General features: G+C 33.7%; 2 protein-coding genes and 1 long non-coding RNA gene across 4 annotated transcripts in view; 1 reads left to right on the top strand and 2 right to left on the bottom strand.

Annotated features, from left to right (window-relative positions):
• Positions 1–4,806, bottom strand: part of LOC105567411 (elongation of very long chain fatty acids protein AAEL008004-like) — a 17,234-nt gene extending 12,428 nt beyond the window's left edge. Inside the window, exon 1 of one of the 2 annotated variants that reach the window (XM_012022274.1) lies at positions 4,218–4,806. The gene's annotated coding sequence lies outside the window, so the exon portion shown is untranslated. The remainder of the gene's footprint in view (positions 1–4,217) is intronic. The other variant, XM_012022273.1, reaches the window with a different exon arrangement.
• A 4,764-nt stretch (positions 4,807–9,570) lies between these two features.
• LOC105567407 (DNA fragmentation factor subunit beta) lies at positions 9,571–18,660 on the top strand. The gene is made up of 6 exons (XM_012022270.1): positions 9,571–10,341; positions 11,407–11,508; positions 13,991–14,120; positions 14,702–14,913; positions 15,148–15,764; positions 16,112–18,660. Exons 1-6 carry the CDS (start codon positions 10,282–10,284, stop codon positions 16,269–16,271), a joined length of 1,281 nt encoding a protein of 426 aa, XP_011877660.1. The 5' UTR covers positions 9,571–10,281; the 3' UTR covers positions 16,272–18,660.
• On the bottom strand, positions 10,636–12,911 carry LOC105567406. Its single transcript, XR_001009355.1, has 2 exons — positions 11,389–12,911; positions 10,636–11,147 (listed from the first exon to the last, which is right to left on the bottom strand). It is a non-coding gene; the product is annotated as an uncharacterized LOC105567406 (long non-coding RNA).
• Positions 18,661–22,938: the final 4,278 nt, after the last annotated feature.

Genomic DNA, 22,938 nt, shown 5'->3' with positions numbered 1-22,938 from the left:
AAGCATGAACTGCTATTATGGTTAGTATATATGAGAATAAATGCTTAGAGCAGCAGAAAGTTCGCTTCTACTATCAAAACATTTGTTAGTATGAACCGAAATATTTTGTTGCAATAAACGAGACTCTTATCAGAAGCAGCATCAAAACTCGGTTAAGATAACCGACTACAATTGTCTCAGCAACGGAAATCTTCCAGAAGAATTTTTCTGTTGCTACAACCGAGTTTTCGTCTGGTTCCCAGAGAACAGAAAATTTCGGTTGCCACAACCGAAATTCGGTTGCACGAACGGAAAATTTTTTTCCGTGTATAGGAGATTTTTATTGGCACGTTCTTACTTAATTTTTATGATGAGTCAAAGGAAATAAAAGTCATGTCATAGTTAAAAGTAAATTATGAATTATCTCTTCGAGTTGATTGCAGTAACTGCTAAATTTTCGACGCGATATGCATAATTTTTCTTGCTTGCATCATTAATATTATTTTCATTAATTTTAATAATTGATGTATTTATATGTTATTTTCATGCATACACTTCAATACAAACTTAAAATTAAACAAAACAAGAATGTATATACATATAAACCTTTGAAAACATAAATCCGTGTTCAATTAAAAATAACCCATTTTTTCCACACTCGAATTATTTTTACTCAAACCGAATTTCACTTTCGCGATGGTTTTTCTCGATGTTTGCAAATGAATGAATCGAACGCTGTACCTTCACGAGGATCTAAGTTTCTAATGTGCATGGCTGCAAATTCCACGCTCGAAAAAGCCTGAAAAGACAGACGTCAGAATTTTTCCCTGGGGTAATATATATTTTACTGTAGGAACGCAGGATTAATCACTTTTGCGTAATGAACTTTAAATGTTTCTTTATAAATTTAAAAATATCGATAATAATATAAATTAAATATTGTCGCAACTTCGACGATAAAGTGAGTGGAATATAGAAAACTCCGAATGAATATCGTAGAAAATGTTAATTAGCTCATTCAGTTCATGACACATGTCCACCTACAGCTTCAAATATTAAAAAAAATGTATAAAAAATTTAAAAACATGTTAAACAGATACTTAATAAATGGTTTTCACTAAAGGCAGTTTTTGATTCAGAATACAAATTTCGCGAATGTATAAACGGATAATGGACAATTTAAAGAGCAACTATTAAATAATATACTAAAATAACTCTTTAAAAGTTAATCAGTACATGGTCATTGAAAACATTTATATACTGAATTATTCAGTGCTGTATTTATAACTGTGACTCTGTGAATATTCATTGTTTTCAGTGATAATCCACTGATTGACTTTTAGAAAGTAGATGTACCTAATCTATTAATTTGTATTAACTGATCTTCTACAAATTGTTTGATTGTGCACTCGGCACGGAAAAGTTACATGTATGTTTCGATATTTCCACAATCTATTCATATTTGCAGTCACGTGCCACAATATGCGTAGCAAAATATTCCTTTGGTTCTCACCGAACAAATTAGGTAACACGTGCGATGCTTCGAGTAAAGAACAAATAAAAAACACTTTAACGAATGTATGCGCGCAAAAGCGCATATTATTCTCGGTATAGCGACGGTATTGTTTATTTTGCGCACAAATTGCATCACCGATGAAATCGACTAGACAGATTTGATCAAGTCCTTTCTCCGTTTTCTGTCGTAAGTTCAGAAATTAGGTTTCGATGTCGCAAGTGTTAATTGATGCACGTAAATTCTCAATATCCATAACATGTTTTCTCGGTAATTGGCAAATAAGTCGTATACCAATGCGTTTAACGTAAATACGAAACTTTCGGAGAAACTACAAGAAAATACCGTTCAAAATGTTTAATAGACTGGTATTAACAGGAAATGCGTAATTATTACATTCCACAATATTCTTATAGCAAAGACTTTAAACGTTCAGTGGTGCAAATTATTTACGGACGTAATATCTTATAATTCCTACGCTTTGTTAAAATTCTTTTTTATACTATTGTTTTTGGATCTTTAGCTCGTTAATCGAACTTTAGTTCGATGTATGGACCTTCAGCAATGTTTCTTTATTTGCACTTCATATGTATGTATGTATAACTAATTTTGCGGTCAATAGGTATCTAAATAATAGCACGTCATTATCGGTCGCGTTAAAGTCAGTGACTTTCTCGGCCGCGTCCTTAAAAAGTTCCGGCCGTCCATTCACGCGTCCTTCGGCAAGACTCGTAGCAAGACTCCTTCGAGACTCGCGAGGAAATTATTAGAAATTGTCTTTGACGATTGATCTTTATATATATATATATGTATTCTTAATGTCTTGCCACAGAAACATTAACATGCATGTTGTTTTTCTTGGAACATATACTGCTGTTATTAATTCTTAAATATATACCAGGTACCTATGGAGGTTATTGAATATACGAATCACGTTTCATTGTACATAACAATTGTGGAATGTTTGCAGAACCGGTATATATACATACCATCACCGTATCTACGAGTTACACAGAAAACTACGTACAGCGAATTGATATACAATATTTACAAAATACATATATATATATGTATTACATTTACAGCGTGTGTTTTGTAGACGTAATATAATTAGTAAAGTTGAGTGTGTAATACAATTAATAATAAAATAAGTTAAAGTTAAATTTAACACTTTAATTATGAAATTCAAAAATTTTTTTCCAAACAAATAAAACTTTCAAAATTAAAGTTAAAAATTATTTATTAATTGTACTCATTTCTACGCTTATTTAATTTACGTAAAGTTAAAATAATTTCTAATGCATATCATAAAAATATCCCCAAAAAACGGAATATTGAAAACTAATGTAACAAATTTAATGGTAGATAAAAATATCCCTCATAGATAAATCTATATTGTGCATATATATATATATATATATATATATATATATATAACCATAATTGAATGATATCCATAATTAACTAAAATTAAATAAACAGTAACTAATATACCAACAAATCTTTAATGTAAGATATAATATATAAACAACATATCTAATATACGTATTAAGAATATTTGCCGATTGTGAGTTGCGAAAGACTTGGAAACCGCTCACCAATAATTTCATTGAACCTGAGAGATTGGCATGCGAGTGAATGTGCTAAGTGATTGATAGACTTTTCCATATATTGCCATATGCATTTACATCTATGAAGAGATTTTAGTATTAAGATGTTTTTCTTTGTTTCATGCTTTACGCGTAGGTGAATCTACTTTATTTATGTAAAACTGCTTGGTAATTGACCAAATAGAGATAAATCCAAAACAGAAAGAGACAAACTCTATGTACTTACGTGATTCAACTGAGCAGAACTATTTGCGTGACAAATACAACAGATAAGTAGATAGATAAGTGGATGTATATCCAATTATGTATTTAGCGCAATTTAGTACATTAATACCATGTACAAAGAATAATTATAACATCTCGGAATAGCAAATAGATATATCAACAAACACTGTATGAATAAAACTGTGCGGAGTATTAATTACTACAGATTTGTATTACATGTACAATTACTAAATAACATGTACAATTACATGTACAATTACTAAACAACTACTAAATAACAATATATTCAAATTTTTTAGTTCTTCAGCGTACGCTGTAATTAAAATAAGAAATTAAAGTGGGGCAATATCATTTTCGAAATTCCACTTGAAAATATAAGTCACTTATTGTATAATAATTAATTTGCACTGACCAGACTTTAATTTTAGATTTATTGTTAAAGAAATACTCCGATCTTAACTCAGATCTAAGTAAATGTATAAATTTTTCACTAAATAAATATATAATTTTATCCGTACGAAAGTCAGAATTTTCTAACAGATCTTTTTAATTTGTTTATTCTCTTTGAGTTATAATGTAAAATGTAGTCGGGCTTTTTTTATATATAACAATGTATAATACATAAACAATCGGATAATGTTACGAAAAAAGAGTTTTGTTCTTACAAAAATAATAATTTTGGAATAATTAAATTTAAAACATAAAACTTGTGTTGCCGTCTTATCTTTGCATGCTTATTCTTTCGTTCAATTTAGATTAGATTAGAAGTTAGATTAAAAATAACAGGAGAAAAATAAGTCGGTCAACTATGGGTGTTTTCTAATTGTCATCTGAACAAAGTATTCCCGCGAAATATAATTTATTGACAAGATTATAATATTAATACTCACATAAAAGTGCAAAATAAAATCACCAAATCTTGGCCAGAATCTTCTTATCACCGGCCAGAGCTAGGATAGTCGACGCGTAAGCTATTCTCAATCGCAATCTTGCGATCTCAAAAACTCTTCAATCCACTGATCAATTTGCGTCAAGTTTCAGTAATTCGTCGATCTTCATAAAAAATCGACACTGAGAAGATACTCGCTACGATTAAACTCTTAATTGTCGGTGCTCCATCAAATCGGTTTCACGATCTGTTCGCTGTTCACACGACTGCGTACCGGATCGAAATGCCGAGGGAGATTATACGTAACTGTTTTAAGACGTGAGAATCAGAATAAAAAAAACTGGGAAAACTAGAAGAAATTGGGAAAACCTGATTATTGTAAATGAACGGAGCAGATTAGTCACTGACGCAAGTTAACAAGCGACTGTCGAACAGCGTGTATGGAGTGACGGTATCTGCAGTACGACGGATGTACTGTGTACCACGGTTCTTTCCCCCTTTCGCAAACGACGTAGACGTCCTCCGGAGTAGTAGCGGCAGTAGCGGCATAGAGTAACAAGTAAAGTGTTTTTATCAGACCGGTATCCCTCTTTTCATCGTGTTGTCATTGGATACTAGGAGGCCTGTCACCTGTGAGGAGAGAGATTTATGCTTAATTTATGTCGATATTCATTTCTCATCGGCTTCGGAAAGGAAACTGTAATACGTAATTAAAACTTCTAAAGAATCTAAAGTAAAAAACACGGTTTTAAGACAAATTTACTTTTTACAAATGCATATAATTTTTACAGCAAACAATAAATACTTTTCCACAATAAAAAATGTAATATGTTTAATAATTGTAAAACAAGAGAGATCAAATTGCAAGTATAACGGGAACATTTTGAGTTGTTTTTGAAAAAAGAATTAAAATTATTAATTTTTTTTATAAAGGGATGATACATAAAATATAACATCTCGCAGGAATTCCCACTTGTCGATTTGCAAAATGTATTTACACCAAGCGATAAAAATATGCTTATCGAAACGGACTTGGGCGTTGCTGTATGAATCTCGCAAATTTGTTCTTCTTGTTAATCAAACATCCGCAATTAAACAGGTAAATTCATCAGTCATTTTTACAATCAGTACATTAATAAAATATTTACTTCATGTCTGTAATTTGGAAAAATGTGCTATGAATGCTATAACATTATATATAAAACGTTAAATTGGATACAAAAACGAAAAGATTTAGAAACGAAAAAACTATTTAGAAAAGAAAACATAGAGTCATGTGTAAAAGTTTTTAAGTTAATTTAGCCTTTTAAAATATCTCATATCTTATTTCGCAAATATATATATATATATATATATATATATATAGTCATAAAAACAAGTATTCTTTTCTGTCGTTGTGCAACTTAATTGCGTTAGAAGGAGCCTAAGAAAAATATGAAAAAGGAATGTAATACATAATATGATCCGGCGTGGATACTTTGGGCATCAAAGAAAACGTGCTGAATCAATACTCAACAAACAACTTAGGAATCCATGCCTTAATTGCTGTCTTAGAAAGGAGACAAAGTATACATATAGATTTACATAATTACGATCTTTATTCACCACTTGACTTGAGAATTCTTGTAATACCGTAGATTATGAGAATATTTGTATATTGTCATTTTGAAACTTGACGTAACAGAGATCGGTTGCACTTAGAAATATATATTTGCGCGTAGTGGTCGGCACATTGGTGGATTTCTTACGGTTATGTTAATCGATTAGTCGACTGTCGCTCAAAATTTCTTGCGAAATCCATGCTTGATGGGTTACATTCGGATTTTATCTTTCAAAATTGTATTACGACATTACCTGTACGTTTGCGGTTTTTTTTGCGCTATTAGCTTCGCTATTGAAACCCATTATCTCGCAACGCAAATATACGATTAATGCGGATGATGAAAAATGTGTGAGGACTAAAAAAAGAAGGTGTGTACTTGCAATATTGTAATTATGACACTGTTTGGAGTAACAGGGAGAGATTTACATTATAATTTTACATTATGAGCAGTCACATTTATTAGCAATCACAACTGTTAGACAATCAATTGTATGTAATAACCGGAAGAACTTTATGTATAATATGTTTCAGATAACAGCGTTAAGATTATAGACATTTAAATGATATTTTCTAGTATATCCTCCCATGTACTAATTGTTAGAAATTTAAGGTATTATATGTAAAATCAATTTAATGTATTTATTATACAATTAATATATTTAAGCTATATAATTATATGAAATATAGCAAGAAAAAAAATCGTATTTAATACCTAAGCTATTCATCCAACACTTAATCAAAATGAATAAATCATGCACTGTGTGATAAACAAAGCTATTATGTCATGATATTCCACATATTTCCATATCTCACTACCGCATTTTGAATTATTTACAGAAATGACTTCAATTAATAAGCCAGAACAAGGCTCGTTGCGTTTCCTGTGCATCTTGTCTATATGTATATTACTATTGTAATGTATCACTTCGCAACGATAATCTGCAATGTTACGTATGTGTTTTAATAAGAAGACTTATGCAACTGCAATTGCAAAAAAAATGTAATTTTTCATCTTGTATAAGAATTTTTTTTATCTAATTAAAATTTTTTAAAAATTATAATTAGTAAGATTTTTTTCAACACATTGGATTCAGTTAAACGCAAGAAGAAAGACATTGCGAAAGACATCTATCATCAAATTTGATGTGTGTACAAAGAGATTGGCCATAAACACGCTGGAAGAAGTTGCGGAGGAGGTAGGTAATGTAGGTAACGTCTCTCTCTTTTTACAACTTTTTTGTTTCCTGTTAACCTTGGTTGAGACCTTTCAAATCTTTACTTTGAGGCCGTTTCCTAAAAACAAATTAAAATTCTTTTAAGAAACAAGATTAAGCGTGGAAACCTTACTGGTACCCGCAAATGTCTAAAGAAACGGAAAAAAACTGTGCATAAGCTATGATGTATGATTTTGCGTAGCAAGAATTCGAAATAATAATTAAATAAATTAATAACATCGGTGATTTTTGTCGACCGTGTCTGGCAATTAAAATTCTTATTGCGAAAAATATTACCCCAGCCAGGACTCTGGGACAGCCTGGGACCTCCCTACAATCCGTGACGGGCGTCTTAGCCAGCTCGACCACCGGGGCTGTGATAATACTATTCGCAATAGCGTGTATACCCAGCAAACACCAAATATAACAGGCATGTGTTATATTACATTTATATTGATGTTATGTAACTGTTACTTTGGTGTTTGCTGGGTATAACTTTAAGATGTTATTTACGCGTCTATTTCGACTTTTTCAGAAACTGTGCGTCGATCTACGGATTGTCGACCGCACAATAACTTGTCGATACGCGATTTTTGAATTTCCCTTTCCCTTCCCTCCCCCTGATCCCATTTCTCCTAACGGAGGAAAACCAAGTTTTTTGGTTAATATAAATAGTTTATATATAAAGCAATTAAAATTCTTAGATAAATAGAATTAAATAGGACCCTATCAATATAAATCCAACAAACGAGAGTGTTTTTAGGTCCGAGCAAGATGTTGGTAGCCCAATAAAATTGTAATCTAAAATGTATTAATGTAAAATTCATATACCATTTTCTATCTAGTCCTGCCGGCAGGTTTTTTTCGGACATAAAACAGTTTCAATTTAGACGGAATCATTCATGTTAGCAAATCACGTCAGAAATAGTTTAATTTAAATAAATTAGTATTTAATAGCAGATTGTTCGTATAGTATATACGCACAATTTCTGCTAATACAAAATGAAGCCACTATTATTAAATAATGTAAATGCGTGTTAATTATTGCATGGATTTTTTGCACCTATTAATTTGTTATTACTATTTTTCAGTGATAATTACATACTTTATGTGCATCCATACAATTTAATCGCTTATATAATAAACAGATGAGAAAGTAATAATTAAATGCAAGAAATTATTCGACAATTACCATTTAGAAGGTCGGACTTATCGCTTCTATGGATATTTATTATATAATGACATCAAATGTCAAGGCATATAGAATTATGATGGTTTATATAATAATATATCTCGCGTATGCAATAATTACATGCACGTTTCTCTAATTCTGTAGCTTTACACGATGCTTGTACACATGTATTTACGAGAAACATCGTTCCATGGAATGTTTATCCTAAGCATAACAAGAGGATTACAGTTTCTTTCGTAATAATATATAATGTTAATTGCGTCTTACTGACGAGTTGGGTTTCCTTGAATAGAAACGTCGGATTATTTTTTCTATCAGAAACGTAGATTTCTTCTCGGAAAACTCTTAGTGAATACTTCTTGTTTAGCAACGATATTAAAGTCTTAAAATAGTTTCACAGATATGCTTCCTTATATTTATCTCTCTTAATTGTATAAAAACTACTACATTATTGTTCCTACAATAGTCAATATTTCTTTTAGCGATTTTTTACCTGCGCAAATAATGTTATTATACCATTTTTCCTTCTTCTCTATCTTTAATATTCAATATTCCAAAGCAGAGTAACAACAACTTTTTCTATTGATAAGTGCACGTATCACTGCATATAATTATTTGTAATATAATTCTCTTCATTTAACGAATTTTCGATGCACATTTGATATACATTCATAATATGCAAAACATGCAAAACATGATGCAAATTCCTTCATCATGTGTTACCATTTGTCTAATAATAGAATGATAAAGATAGAAATGTTTATAATCAAATCTATTGCTTGGTGTATTTAAAAAATTGTAATCCAATCATCATTATAAAACCAATCGGTTTTCTTTTGACTGTGCTTAAAAAATTTTTTTGATTGTTACTTTCACAGATATGTTACGACCTTCGAAGTTTTTGCAAAATTTGCAAATATCTTGTTCTCTTATTTCCCCTTTACTTTTGTTATTTTCAGTTTTGCTGAGGACTACTCTTTCATGCCACTTTGTTTTCGATCCTTTAGCGTTGCCTAAAATATGTTAGGTTAAAATTGGTATGAACGAGACCTGACATATGTTTTATGTGAAAGTATACGTGTCTCTTTAAACAAAGACATTTAATATTTAAATAATAAAGATGTAATAATTTTTTAAATAATAAATAATAAAGATGGAGTAATTTTGAACTGATAAAATAAAAAAAAGTGATTTAACTATTTACACTTGAAATAAATCCATATTCAAATTTTTTACAGCCGGTATCTGTATTTAAATATATAATTAGATACCATTTGTATAAAATATCTGTATACTCTCGTACTTTTAATCATTGTGTGTCTTTAATCAATAATACTACGATTACCAATGCAGAAAATATTTATATCAATATTCGGGTATCCGTATCGAAAGGGTGTCACGTCGGTATCTTTGTGCCGTCTGGTTTCCTATCAAATGCTGCCCTCTGTTATACATCGCAACGCAAAACAAGTCTCCAGTTCGCAGGCGCGTCTTCCGGCCTATGTACTGGTTCACCATCTCCTATATGCCAGCCGGGACGCATTCCTTCCTCGTGTCTCACTGGAACCGCCAGTTCCACCTCTCTCTTTCTCTCTTTCTCCCTCATCCCACCGCGCCCTTCTCGCCACCGACCTTCGTCCTTATATACCAGTTCTACAGTACTTGCGTGGTAGCGGCCGTTTTCACAGCGACCCCACTACCAGACCCCACGACCAGTTACTTGTAGTCCGTCTGGTACCTGATGCGGCAACAGTTGTTACCCGCTGCACTCACTGTCTGCCTACTTTGCTCTTATTCAATCAATGATTGTTTTCCTCCTCGAGTTCCCCTGCTCGTTCTCTTCGCGAGCGATCATTTTGTTCTCTCGCGCGGCTCTTATCTGTATGCATCCGTGAACGTCCGATAAGAGCGACAGTGTCAGGGTCAGTGTGAGTGGGGCAACGCGGCGGCGTGTAAGAGCGAGCGTCGTGAGAGTTTGGTGCGGTGCAACACGGGTGAAGGGATTCATCCTCGTCTCTCTCCCCCGACGACCGTCATCAGTCACCGTCGACGAAACATGTCTCTCATCGCCGACTGCTTTCGCCGTCTGACGGACATCTCGTCTTGCAAAAGCGAGGTACGCGACACGTGCTGCTTGTCTGGTATGCCAGTTGCGCGATAAACACCTGATGTATCGGAACATCGTGTACAAAGCAGAACGAACGCTCCGACTGCATTCTTGAGGAGCGATTGGCAATCCAAGAAATTTTCTTACCTTCAAATCTTTCGTTTTCTTTAAACAATTGCATTTATCGAATTTATCCAAGCTACTTTTTAATTAAGCTGCACTCTTTGGGATTAAATAAGACTCGAGCTGTGAACGCAAAGAGATCCTCTCAGTCGTCGTTGATTTATAATAAATGTCCAAAAGTTCAGTGTATAGTGAAATATTTATTATTCCTACCGCTAATACTGTTGCTGTATTTACCAATACTATTACTAACTATACATATTCTACCAATAATACGTGTTAACATGTAATGTTTATCACTGAAGAATATCTTCAGGCAAGAATGCTGGTATCTAACGGCATACGGTTCGCATCCAATCTGTCATTTGGTCGTTAATCAACAATGTACATATGATAGCGCGTATAAGGGGATTTGATGAATATTAGTATCAGCGGCTTCATTATTCATGACATTTGCATTTTGACGTGACGCGTCGAGTGGCCTCGACTGGACGCCATTGAATATAAAATGTGGGTCATTTCAAGAAATTGTACACGCGTAAAGCTCTGAAATCCGATGGCCTTGAACGTGACGCAGAGTGCAATTACGCGGTTACGTGGTCCGAAATAATTTAATATTACCCGATGTCCCTCGATGCGCGCAACTTAGTTTATTGGCCGGTGGGCCTAATGCTGCCGCTCCAATCTAAATACTAACATTAATAATTATTATTTTATTAATTTTATCTTATACTGCATTACCTTTTATTCATAAAATTTATTATTCTAAATGTCAGAGAGCTTTATAAATTGCGTATTTAATTGCAGAGGATTTTATTATACATTTATACCTTAGCATTAAATTAAAAAACAGTTCTTTGGCCGCAGTAATATTTTTAAAGGCGTCCTTAGTACAGTTAGTTTTATTAATATAATTATATTATACTTTCCCACCTGCAAAATTTATTTCAGCTCAAAGGCTACAAAGTGACGGATGTGACTCGCACGCGGAAAATCGGTATTGCTTGCCGGAATTTGCAGGATTTGAAACAGAAAGCGTGTTTAAAATTAAATGTAAGTATATATTAATATGAAGTGGACATTAACTTTGCATTGTTTAAGCTAATTTCGGACGACGCGTTCGCTCGCTATGCGTGCGCCGAAACAAAAAGCAATGAATAATTCAATGCATTTTCACGCAATGTAAACTACGCGTACATGAAAATGCAACAAAGTTCATCGTGCAAATGCCGTGCATTTACATTTATTGAGAATTTAGATGCCGATGATTGGCATAGATTTTAACTAGATTCACGTGCTTTCCATTTATGTGCCGTGCTGTTCTGTACGACATACGTACGATTGTTACGTAAATAACGCGAGTTTTTGTTTCAGTAATAGAGTAATTTACTTACAATTAGAGCGTTGAAAACACCTTCGAGACGAGCGTCAGTGCAATCACTGACGTATCCTCGATAGAACAAAATATTAAGAAAATCAATCTCGCCAATTGTAGTTCGAATATCTTTTGTTTAAAAAAAATTTTAAGTACCGGTATTGTTTACAGTAACAAAGTGACTGCGATACAATGGAGAGCAAAAACAGCACCCGATGCAGATGCATTGAATGAGCGTAAGTCGACTCATTGCTGCTCGATTTACGGCCATTAAATGCCTCACGGTATGTGGAATTTGTCCTTGCGGTCGAAAGCAAGAATAGCATCCAGTGCATGTGCACTTAAACGATTCATTGTTGTATAGATTTACTGGACCCTCGACACTCGTTCAATGCATCTCTTCCTCTCCATTATACGCGTACTTAATCATTTGAATCGCGCCGAATGAGTCCTGCTTTCGTTCCGATTTTCTTCCAAGCTGCTTGGCGATCATTAGCGTTCGCGCTAAATTTTAATCGGCCGTACGATTATACGCAACAATTTTCAGGGTAACAGGTGTAGCAAATTGGAACAGACATGTGGCATAGGTCATAGTGTTTGCTTAATATAGCGTTGCGAAAATAGAAAGCCATTCATCAAACACGTACAGTGGTTTGCAGCGGGTAACAAGAATGTTCTGCAGAAATTATGCAACCTAACAGATGTACTCTTGAAATATCGTCTCATTAAGTGCGAACATTATAGCTCAGTGTAGAGATACCCAAGAAAATAAAATTTTATTTACATGTTAAGACTACACTGTTTCATTTGCGTAACATGATTTTTATGCGTATTGACATCCTCTAGTAAACAATCTTTTCTTCTTTAGCCTCAATTAGTAAGCGATTCAATTTTTTTCATTCTTTGCAATATTATGCAAAATGCACTTATGGCGGGAGATGCATTGAACGAGTGTTGAGAGTTGAATAAATCTCTACAACAATGAGTCGTTTAAGCGCCGGTACTTGAAATCTAACAAGAAATACGAACTGGAGAAATGAAATGTCGCTCGCGATATTTGGCGCGTCGGTGTTACCTTAAATCCATTGATACGAATGCTTAATGCAATTGCGGTAATATCGATAAAGAGACGCGTAAATGGAAGTGTATTCTGAATTACGATCGCGTCAATATATCGAACACATTTTTCAACGACTGCTCTCGATGTGGAAAAGACCGAAAATATACGGCGTAACCGGTGATAACATTTTGCGGATAGATAGGTCGATCCAGTTGAAGTGCGTCCTTGAAATCCGCATCCGCTCGCCCGCAACCGCTGGCTCTATCGAACCAGCCGGGCCAGGGACAGGAAGTAATCTCAATGTTAAGGTCGTGAATCCGCTTTTCGCACTGGCTTAAAGGTCGACCCAAATAGTTCGCTAGGTCAATGTCAATCCGAGCCAACGCGCAAAATCACAATCCTCGCCTTTGAAAATTACATTCTCGATTAAAGCGTTACTAAAATACATTGTCCACGTCAGCTACGTGCAATGTATTCAATACAATTAAAAATTATTAGAAAACTGCCGTATTGCACATACATGTGATATAATAGCATTAAATTAAAACGGAACAATTTCGATTGCGTTAAAATGTATTGCTAACATTAATGCCATATCGCGACTGTAATAAATGATTTGTCCCTGTAAGTTTTATAACTAATATAACACTGGATTTTTAATAATTGTAATGTAATATGATTAATTTATTCTTTCCTTGTTATTTATGAGAGCTGAAACTTTTAACAACTTTGTTGTTCGATAATAACTGAAGGCTCATAGGATGCTCGGTAATTTACAGCATCGACTTCCATTGTTCAGAATTGCTAGAGAAATGTAAAAATGATGCCGTCATGTCGGGAGAAGCGATGTAAAAGTTGATGAAAACTTCATATTTAGCCTTCGGACGATTATTTATATTCCCTTCGGGAAACTAACGAGGATGTATTATATTGTAGCTTTGACGTTTGTTTGAGATATTGAATATTTTCTCGTATTACTTAATTATTTATTCAAAATAGTTAGTTTACGGACATTAATTAATTCGCAAAGAGAAAAGGTCTCTTTCGATGTAAATAAAATTAGCTAGAATGGTAAACTGATCGATTTTGCATTTTTGTAGGTAACTAACGACCCGGGGGAAATAAATGTCTTCCTTCTAGACGGATCATTGATCGACGAAGAGTATTTTCACACATTGGCGCCACAGACTACTTTGATTTTGCAGAAGCCAGGGGAAAAGGTGTTATCCGGTTAGTATAATTTATAATACAATATTGATAATTTTGTTAATACGTTTTGAAACTGGAACAATTTTTAATGTGGTTATATTAGCAACGATAGAAAAAGGTATCGTGTGTTCCGAATTTGAATATTCTATCTCTGGTCTTTAAAAGATAATTTTAATCCTTCTCTCTCCTCTCTCTCGTTTCAGTTTCAACCAATAAACATAATTAATTATTGCGTGCGGAAGGATTAAATTTAGAAAAACTAATTGCCGTAATAGCTGTGGAAAATTACCACGTTATCATTGTTTCTTTTTCGAGAAAATTTAAATATACGCGTAAATCTTGTGTACACGTACAAAATTCTTGCAACTGATGCTGTTATTGCAATCAGTTTTTCAACGGTTTTGATCTGAGAAACACATTGGTCTAAAAATTCAACGTAAGTTAATTGCGGTGCAATTAATAGTTCTCAGCCTCTCGAAGTTTGCGAAATTCTTGACAAGGTCGAGCGCGGTACGTGGAATAAGAAAAACAAATCGCAATCTTTTCTACACGAGCGAGAACGGCGCGCGATTTTTTTTTCAAGGACGAACCTTTTTCCGCAGACGCGGACATTCTCTACGATGCACTGAGACGCGTGAACATTGATTTCCTCACCGCCGGCGGCAGAGTGACGCAATTCCTAACGGAAAATCTTAAGGCAAAGGTCGCCTTGTTGAACAAAGTGTTGAACAAGGATGAATCCAAGACAGCGCTTAGCACGAAGGAGCAGCATCCGGAATGGTTTGAAAATTTGGAAACCAATTGCATGACGAAGGTGAGTTCAATAAAGCGAAACGTGTCTTGAAATTCTTACTAAATTTAGGTGTTTAAAATTGACACATTCTGCGAACGCCGTTGTTAAATGTCTGTGAAGTGTCTTGGATGTATGCATACGCGTTATCTAATATAATTAATATTTTTTTTACATTTGCAAATAATACTTTTTGGTATCCATAACCCTAGAATTAAGGGAAAAAAGATATAAATCGATCCTTTACTTCATGCACAGGAAGCATACATGCACCGCAGATGCCAGGATAGAATACGTGCTTATCTTTACAAGACGATCGAGCAGATCAAGTGCTCGGACGCGTTCATGAACGATTCTAAGGCGAGGCAGCAGCTGCTGAGTACAATAGCGTTCTTCAAACTTCAGCTCAAGGAGGATCACTATTTCGGATATTATTTTGACAGGAGTAGAGCGGAGACTGACTCGAAAAGCGACAGTGACGAGACCGATTGCGGCCGATGTTACGATCATTGTCCCTGCAATTTTGCTCGTATTAACGATGAAACATATCTCGATCAACGGTATCTCCGTCTGTCACAATCGTTAGATACAAATACGACCGCCGATTCGGATGAGATCGACGAAACGGACGCGAGGAAGTTCCTCGCGTCGGAGAAGAAAAGCGCGAAAGTGGCAAGCGACGAAAAATCGGAGAGCTGTCCCTACCGCGTGAAGCCGCGGGAAAGGCAAATCGCCATTTGCGACAAGAAGGGCGAGTTTAGATGCGAGGGTCGATGGAACACCGACGGTTGTCCCTACGGCGACAAACACAAGATCAATCCATACAGATCCAAGGAGGAGCTTGCCTTATTCTCAACATGGAATTTGGATCACACGTAAGATAACGGTCGCATTTGTTTCAATTAACGCGAATCAGTCTACGCCCCGGATTACCTCGGGAAATTATTAACAAGCGTGCACGCGCACAAATTCCTGCGATAATTTAAATCTAGAACAATTTTATTTATTTGATACGCGCAATACCAATATCCGGCGCGCAATAATCGGCAAAACTTGATTACTTTTTATCTGTTGCGCTCGATATTATATACACGGCAAGCGATTTGTTTATTTTGTAATGAATATAAATTTGATAAACTCCGTTTTTAGGGGAGTTTATTTAATTGCTAGAGAGAAGTTAATAAAATCGCAGATCCGAAACAACTCGGTTATTTGTTTGCAGAATCGAGAGGTCCAGGACGCTTATTCCGAAGCTGCTGCAGCTCTCGCGGCAAGATACGATCAATGAACAGGACATCTACGACTGTTACGACAATCTGTTTACGGTGAAAAATTTAAGACTGGTTCATATCGTATGCCACGATAAAGGTTCGCACAAATAAGCACTAATTCGGGGGATTATAGGCTTGGCACATATATTCTAAAAGTGCTGATCGTAATATACGTGAATGCCAAAGAGTAATCGTACACATGAAAGGGACGATGCATCCAGATATGTAGTAATACATGTAGAATGCCCGCGATCCCTTCAGATGCAGATCTCTACAAATAAATGTATTTATTACGTTTAAGCGCTGTCGATAGAATATAGATTTAGCGATTATTAATGTTATATCGGGTGTACTTCCATTGCGGTATGAAATAATAAGCAATAACATTAATAATAAAATGTCCATTCCAAAGTTCGAAACATCCGAATTTGCATCACTTCTGTTTGTGGAGGATAGACAATTCAATTTCATACAATATTGATACACGTTAATTACATACGAGTTTCACTCTGAATGATTATTCTGAATAATTAATATTCTATTATACAAGACGTTAAGTAGAACAGGGTTGAATAATGCCAAAAATTATCGAAAATACGTTGAAACTGTGCTCACTCTTAGGTATTATTTGACGAACGTCAATATATTGGTGAAAGATCTGAAAATATACGTACAATTAAGAAAGAAATTCCATATTTATTGTATAAATAAGAATAATCGAAGATGTACAGAAGATCTCGCGATATCTTAATTATACACTTGTTACGGAATAACTATTCCTAAGATAAATTTCCTTCGTCATTCTGTTTCTGTCGACACAGTTGAGTAACGATTTTTCGGTTCAAACAAGCTATTTGTATAAATCAATTACGAATACAGGGTTGCATAAGTCGCACGCAATGGAAGAACCGTAATTTACTCCAGCGGCTATAAAGGGTTGCCTAAGAGAAAAGCTGTTGTTTCAGAGATGTCGTTAAGCATTGAGTATGTTCAGTGCTCGTAGGTAAAATCTATTAACGAGTGACAGCTCTCCGTTAGCATCGTGTCAGATCAGAACGGAGTCTGAGCGACAGGTCTCCGTTAGACTCGAGTCAGATTAGTTTAATTTGTGATCTGAATCGACTCCGCTGAAGAACCGATGCTCGTCTTGCGCTCCATAAACTGTGAAGTAGATTATCTTTCAGACATATTTTTATTCTGACTGCTCGTTAAGAGACAAAACAAAGTTCTGATATATACATATACATATATACATATATATATATTTAGAGAAAGATACATATATATATGATATATTTATTTATATATAGCTCTAGGGCTTTCCACAATTTCCGCGATTCCATTCATATTTATATCAATTTTTTATTTCAAGTAAATTGTTTCTTGACAAAAAGGTGGAAGATTATTTCTTAACGTTTTTCTATCAATATTTTTATAACTAAAAATCAAAATTTTATTATAGAAGAAGAGAGAATGAAGTTCGATATAAAATTAAACGAGGAATAAAATCTTGTTATCTATGTGCGCCTCATTGAAACTCATGAAAATGCCTACATTTTCGCATGCTTGTAACTACAAAATTATATTGATATCAGTGTTAAAATAATTAAAGATTAATAAAATCAAAGAGAAACCAATTTAAGTAAAAGGAAGTGCGGAAATTCTGAGAGAGGCATATACATCTTTTTATATGTATTATATTGAAGTGATGTGTTTTAGAAATTTTCACCATTTAAAATGGTATATTTCCAACATTTAAGAGGAAATTGCACAAAAATATTTAACGTTACTAATTTTTCTTTCTCTGAGTCACTTTTTTGTGTTGTAAATCACATGGATTTAATTAGAAACATATAACTGCAAGTCTCGAAAATAAAAGACCCGTGTCATCAATATGAGTGATAGACTGATGTACGCAAGAATGTAATTTTATATTTTACATAATATTTTTATATCGTTCCTATTTATTATTATTCGAGAGTATTTGTTTTGATTAAATTTATTCGTGCTGCACATCGCTGAGCTGTATCAAATCCTGACATGTTATCACATCAAAAGATATCGTTCCTAATTTAATCGAAGGATTTGACTGCTTCACATACAAGTTTGTATATTGTACGCATTGTTGTACACCGTATATTGTCGTCTACAGGGTGCAGAATTGCAGAAGCAATTGTTATGGCTTTGACCAATGTACGTCTTGCTCTTCTGAGTAGACTTCTGCCATTCATATCGCTTCCGACGTTTAAAAAGTATTATATATTTCGGTGGACGCATCAGCAAATAAATTAAATTAAGGTGACTTATTTATATATCTCAAAAAATAACGAAAGTAATGTGAAAGAGATGTAAAATCAACAAAACACAGATAAATAATTGATATAAGTTATACAGTAACTAAAAAAATTTATCGTGTATTACGTTTCACAAAAATAAAATAAAATAAATAATAAAACACAACTTAATTTATATGGATTTTTACTAGAATATTTTTAAATTATTGTTTAAAAAATTTTTTAATTATTATTTTATATACGTTATACAAGCAAATAAATTTAATGAACATTCACTGATGCGCCTATCCTATATAAAGTTGCGATAACATGCAGAATTAAACTTGAAACGAAGTAGAATTAATCTCGTTGCTATCGAAAATATGAAATAAATTTGATTTTCTGACTAAGTTGCGCCGATGTTTAAATCACGGTAATCTAGAATCATACATTTTACATTTCTTTCTCGGTTAGTCTTTAAACAACCGAAATATGTTCTATATTTTCGATAGCAATGCGAATTTTTCAATTATTCGTTTAAGCACTTTATTCTGCATAAACATATTTTGACTGATATTTTATTTACATACTAAAGTTTATCTATATTTTTTATCTAAAGCTATAGGAACTTATATGATCGTGGCAACATAATTAATTGTATTATATTTACTAATTTTACCTCATTGTTAATTAATGATGTTGATGGTAAACAGTGCTAGAAAATCTAAGCGTTTATCATACAATTACAATCGTTAATTTTATTATCAATTACATTAATGACAAAATGTATCGGTCCAAATTTTTGATTGCTGACTAATTTGTTTCATATAATAATATTTTGGTAAAAAGAGTCGATATTTACAAATTGTCCGCCAGCAATGCAGAATAAAAATACCAAGTGTGGAATATATACATTCTTAATATAAAACACTATATTATACAAACAAAGATTAATAATACGATAACTATCAACTTAATAAAGTTAGCACGAATAGAAATTCCTTGGCACGATACCTTGAAGAGCTGTTTTATTATTATACGTTACAGACTATTTTCTTAGAATATTTTTCAGTAATTCACAACTCAATTATATCTTATCATCAAAATTTGATAGTTTTTAATATTGACGTTATCTAACGCTGTATAATATTGATATTTTTTTTCATTAAAATGACATAATATCTTAATAAGGAAATAATGAAAGTTATAGAGTATTTCACACACGCGCGCGCGCGTGCGCTTGGGATTTTTAAGTGCGAATTTGCTATTCTTTATTTTTTGGGGGGATTAGATATTTTTATAGAATTTTATATTTTACGAATATAATCTTTTATAATTTAATCAAAATTTTTTTCATAGATAAATTATACAACATTTTAAAATAAACAAATATTTAATGGATAAATTAAAAAACAAATGTTTTATAAAATAAAATGTAAATGGTGTGTCTACTCCATATTTGGTATTTTCTCTTTATATATTTTTCAACGCTTTTATTGAATGAAGTATTCGTAGGCAATTTGAGTGACCTGTTGTTTCCGATAAATTTTTAATCAACTGGGTCAATGCAGTTCAACAAAGTTTCATTCGTTACATGATGTGTGTATTGATGAAAATTGGCATTATTAAAAGTCAGTTTGTCGAGAATTATTTTTTCTTCAAAATTTATCGCTTTTGTCCTTTTCTTTTTCACACAGAAATACTTCATGGAGAACAATTTCTTTCTTTTAACTTTTCATGCATCTACGTACGATGACAGATATAATTGATATAATGGTTTTGTTTTCACCGCTCAACTGTTAAACGTTAAAATTGTAAACTGGCATGTTAAGTGTTAATTAATGTTAGCAAATATATTCAAAGTTTATCTGGAATTAATTCAAGAGCAACGCTCTTGAAATAGCGATTAGATATCGATTTCCTGCCATCTTCTCTTGCTAACCATCAGAGATCTATAGCTTCGAAATACAAGAGTGACACGTTAAATGTTAAAAATATTTTGATGTGTTTAAAGCATAGATTATAAAAAAAAGGAGAGAAAAAGAACGGATATGTTGCCTCGTGCATCATTGTTTTCCAAGACTTTTGTTATACCATACAATTCTATGTATATTATATATTATATTATATACAATACTTATCTACGACTAAGTTTTTAATTTCCGTTGAAAAACGACAACAAGGTTTCAACTTTTATCATGATGTAAAACAAAATGTGTTTTTAACAGAAGAGGAAAGAAGAAAAGATTTCTCAATTCCATCATGATATATCGACATACATTATGGAGTAATCGAAAACTGCATAGAAGTGCAGTACTTCTATACATATATATATAGGTTACGTGTAAATATAGTATTTTTCAATGTACAAAAGAGAACTGCGTATTTTAATTTAGAAAAATATATTTTAGGTACAAGACAGAAGAGTTTTATTTTCATTCCCATTCTATATAAATAGGTATTGACTTTGTCATGAATAAAATTATTATGCTTCATGAAGTATGAATATAATTATATAAGAATTCTTCTTTCTTGCAGAGCTGACATCTTCTTAACTTCTATTAATATATATTCGAGTTACATTCGTGTAGAACGTTTATAGGTTACATATATAGGAGTAAAAATACGAAAATTTTATCTGTCATCTCACGGGGCATCGCGCACAAAATATGATACGTGATTTCCGAGCCATTTTGTGTCGGAAAAGGTGTCGTAAAAAGTTTATGGATACGTCGAATGCTATCCCTAGGCGGTATCCGATCGTAGGAATTTAAACGTTATTTTTTAGACGAGAAACGTGCTATCGAAATCACAGCGATGCAAGTTAAAGCAGACGAAATGTTACGAAAGACGATCACAAAGGGCGGAAAAATTTATGGCTGTTAGGGTTATCGGCAATTTGAACAACGAATTCACTTTGATCAGTGATGATAATATCGTTCGTTTAATCCAGTGATCATAATTCATCAACTCTTTCAATTAATCAATATAATTCGAATCGCATTGCGAGTTAAATTTTACATATCAAAATAATCCGATAAGTAACTTATCTAGCAGATTAGTTAGAAGAGAAAAGTATACAAAAATAATTATAGCGTAGTGCGTTCTGGTCGCCCGAGTTTGCAGGATACTCAAATTTTCTTTCAATTCGTTTATACTGTGAAATGCTATCTGATATGAATAATAAAATTTTTAAAAAAATAGAAAGAAAAAATTGAAAGTCAGTAAGAGGATAGGACCTGATAGGATATTATTCTATTCAAGCTTTCTCTATTTTATCAAGCGTTTTAATTTGAGCGGTCTGTTTTAGCAAGTCACATGATAATAGTTTTATTGTAAATTCAGCCTGAATAATTAAATTTTTGCTCCTGTATATATTGTAATCGAGATTATTTTCATTGTTTGCTGTTCCACGTTGAATCGCAAAAGTCGTAAAAATATTACAATAAAAATAAAAAACGGAGAGAAAATATATAAAAAATGCGCAGGTGTCTCTTATGTGTACGTATTTTAATTTATTTAAGATTAATTATGTTTTTTTTTACCGTTAATAAAATACACCGTATTCTTTATTCAGTTGATAGAACGGAGATTCGTTTTTATTGCGTTTCTTGCAAAAAACGAACAGCCCGCATCGAAAGTTTATTTTAAGCGTGGGTGGAGTTTGAATTGAGATTTTTGATTGAATTTCGTCCGCATACCAATTTGCTCGGCACATGCAAGCGCATATGTTTCTTTATTATCGCGCCCGCAACGTAATACGTAATGCCACGGATAAACGAAGCTTTTCCATCTAGTTGATTGAACAAGTCATTTAAATCAATTATACTAATCTTACGAGAAGAGGATTAATTTCGGTTAAAGAGCAAAAAGTGAAACGGGGCTAATAATAAATGGCGCGGGTGACAAATGGATTTCCAATTAATCGAGTGGATCGAATGAATACTAAACATACGGTTAGCGAAACCGCCTCTTCCGCTCGAGAGCGGTGTCGAGAAGAGAGTGTGTCCCGTTGCGTGTCGTTCACCAGGAAAATCTCGCAACAAACTCAAAGAAGGAGCTGTCAAAGTGGCAGCTGGTGGATTTATTTGTAATCAAGACCACCCCGGAGGACCACCCTGGCTACGGATAACGAGAATAAATTTTCATTTCACGTGTCGGTGAGTTTTTGCGGCTGAGTGACCCTCCATGGGTAACCCCCCGGGGTGCAAATTACCTCACAATATGTTGCCGATTGTACTGGGCGAAGTCGAAAATCGATACATGTCAGGGGCAAGGAGGATCGCTGGAAATGCCGCGTATCGCCCCTTAAAAGTGCGGATTTAGCCTCGATTCCCTCTCTCTTTCTCGCTTTTCTTCCCTGGCCGGCACCCCGTCGACGGAAGCGTGCGTGCGGAAAAGCGGCCAGAAGCGGGAACGAGGAAGAGAGAGAGAGAGAAAGCGGGCTTTATACCCGTTACGACCCTATGAACGGAATTCGAGTTGGCTCTCCACTCCACCTCCCA

Source organism: Vollenhovia emeryi, unplaced genomic scaffold, assembly GCF_000949405.1.
Source record: "Vollenhovia emeryi isolate VEMERY1.0 unplaced genomic scaffold, V.emery_V1.0 DF939138.1, whole genome shotgun sequence".
Taxonomy (NCBI): Eukaryota; Metazoa; Arthropoda; class Insecta; order Hymenoptera; family Formicidae; genus Vollenhovia; species Vollenhovia emeryi.
Note: the sequence above shows the minus strand (reverse complement) of the source record. Positions and strands in the feature narration are given on the sequence as shown.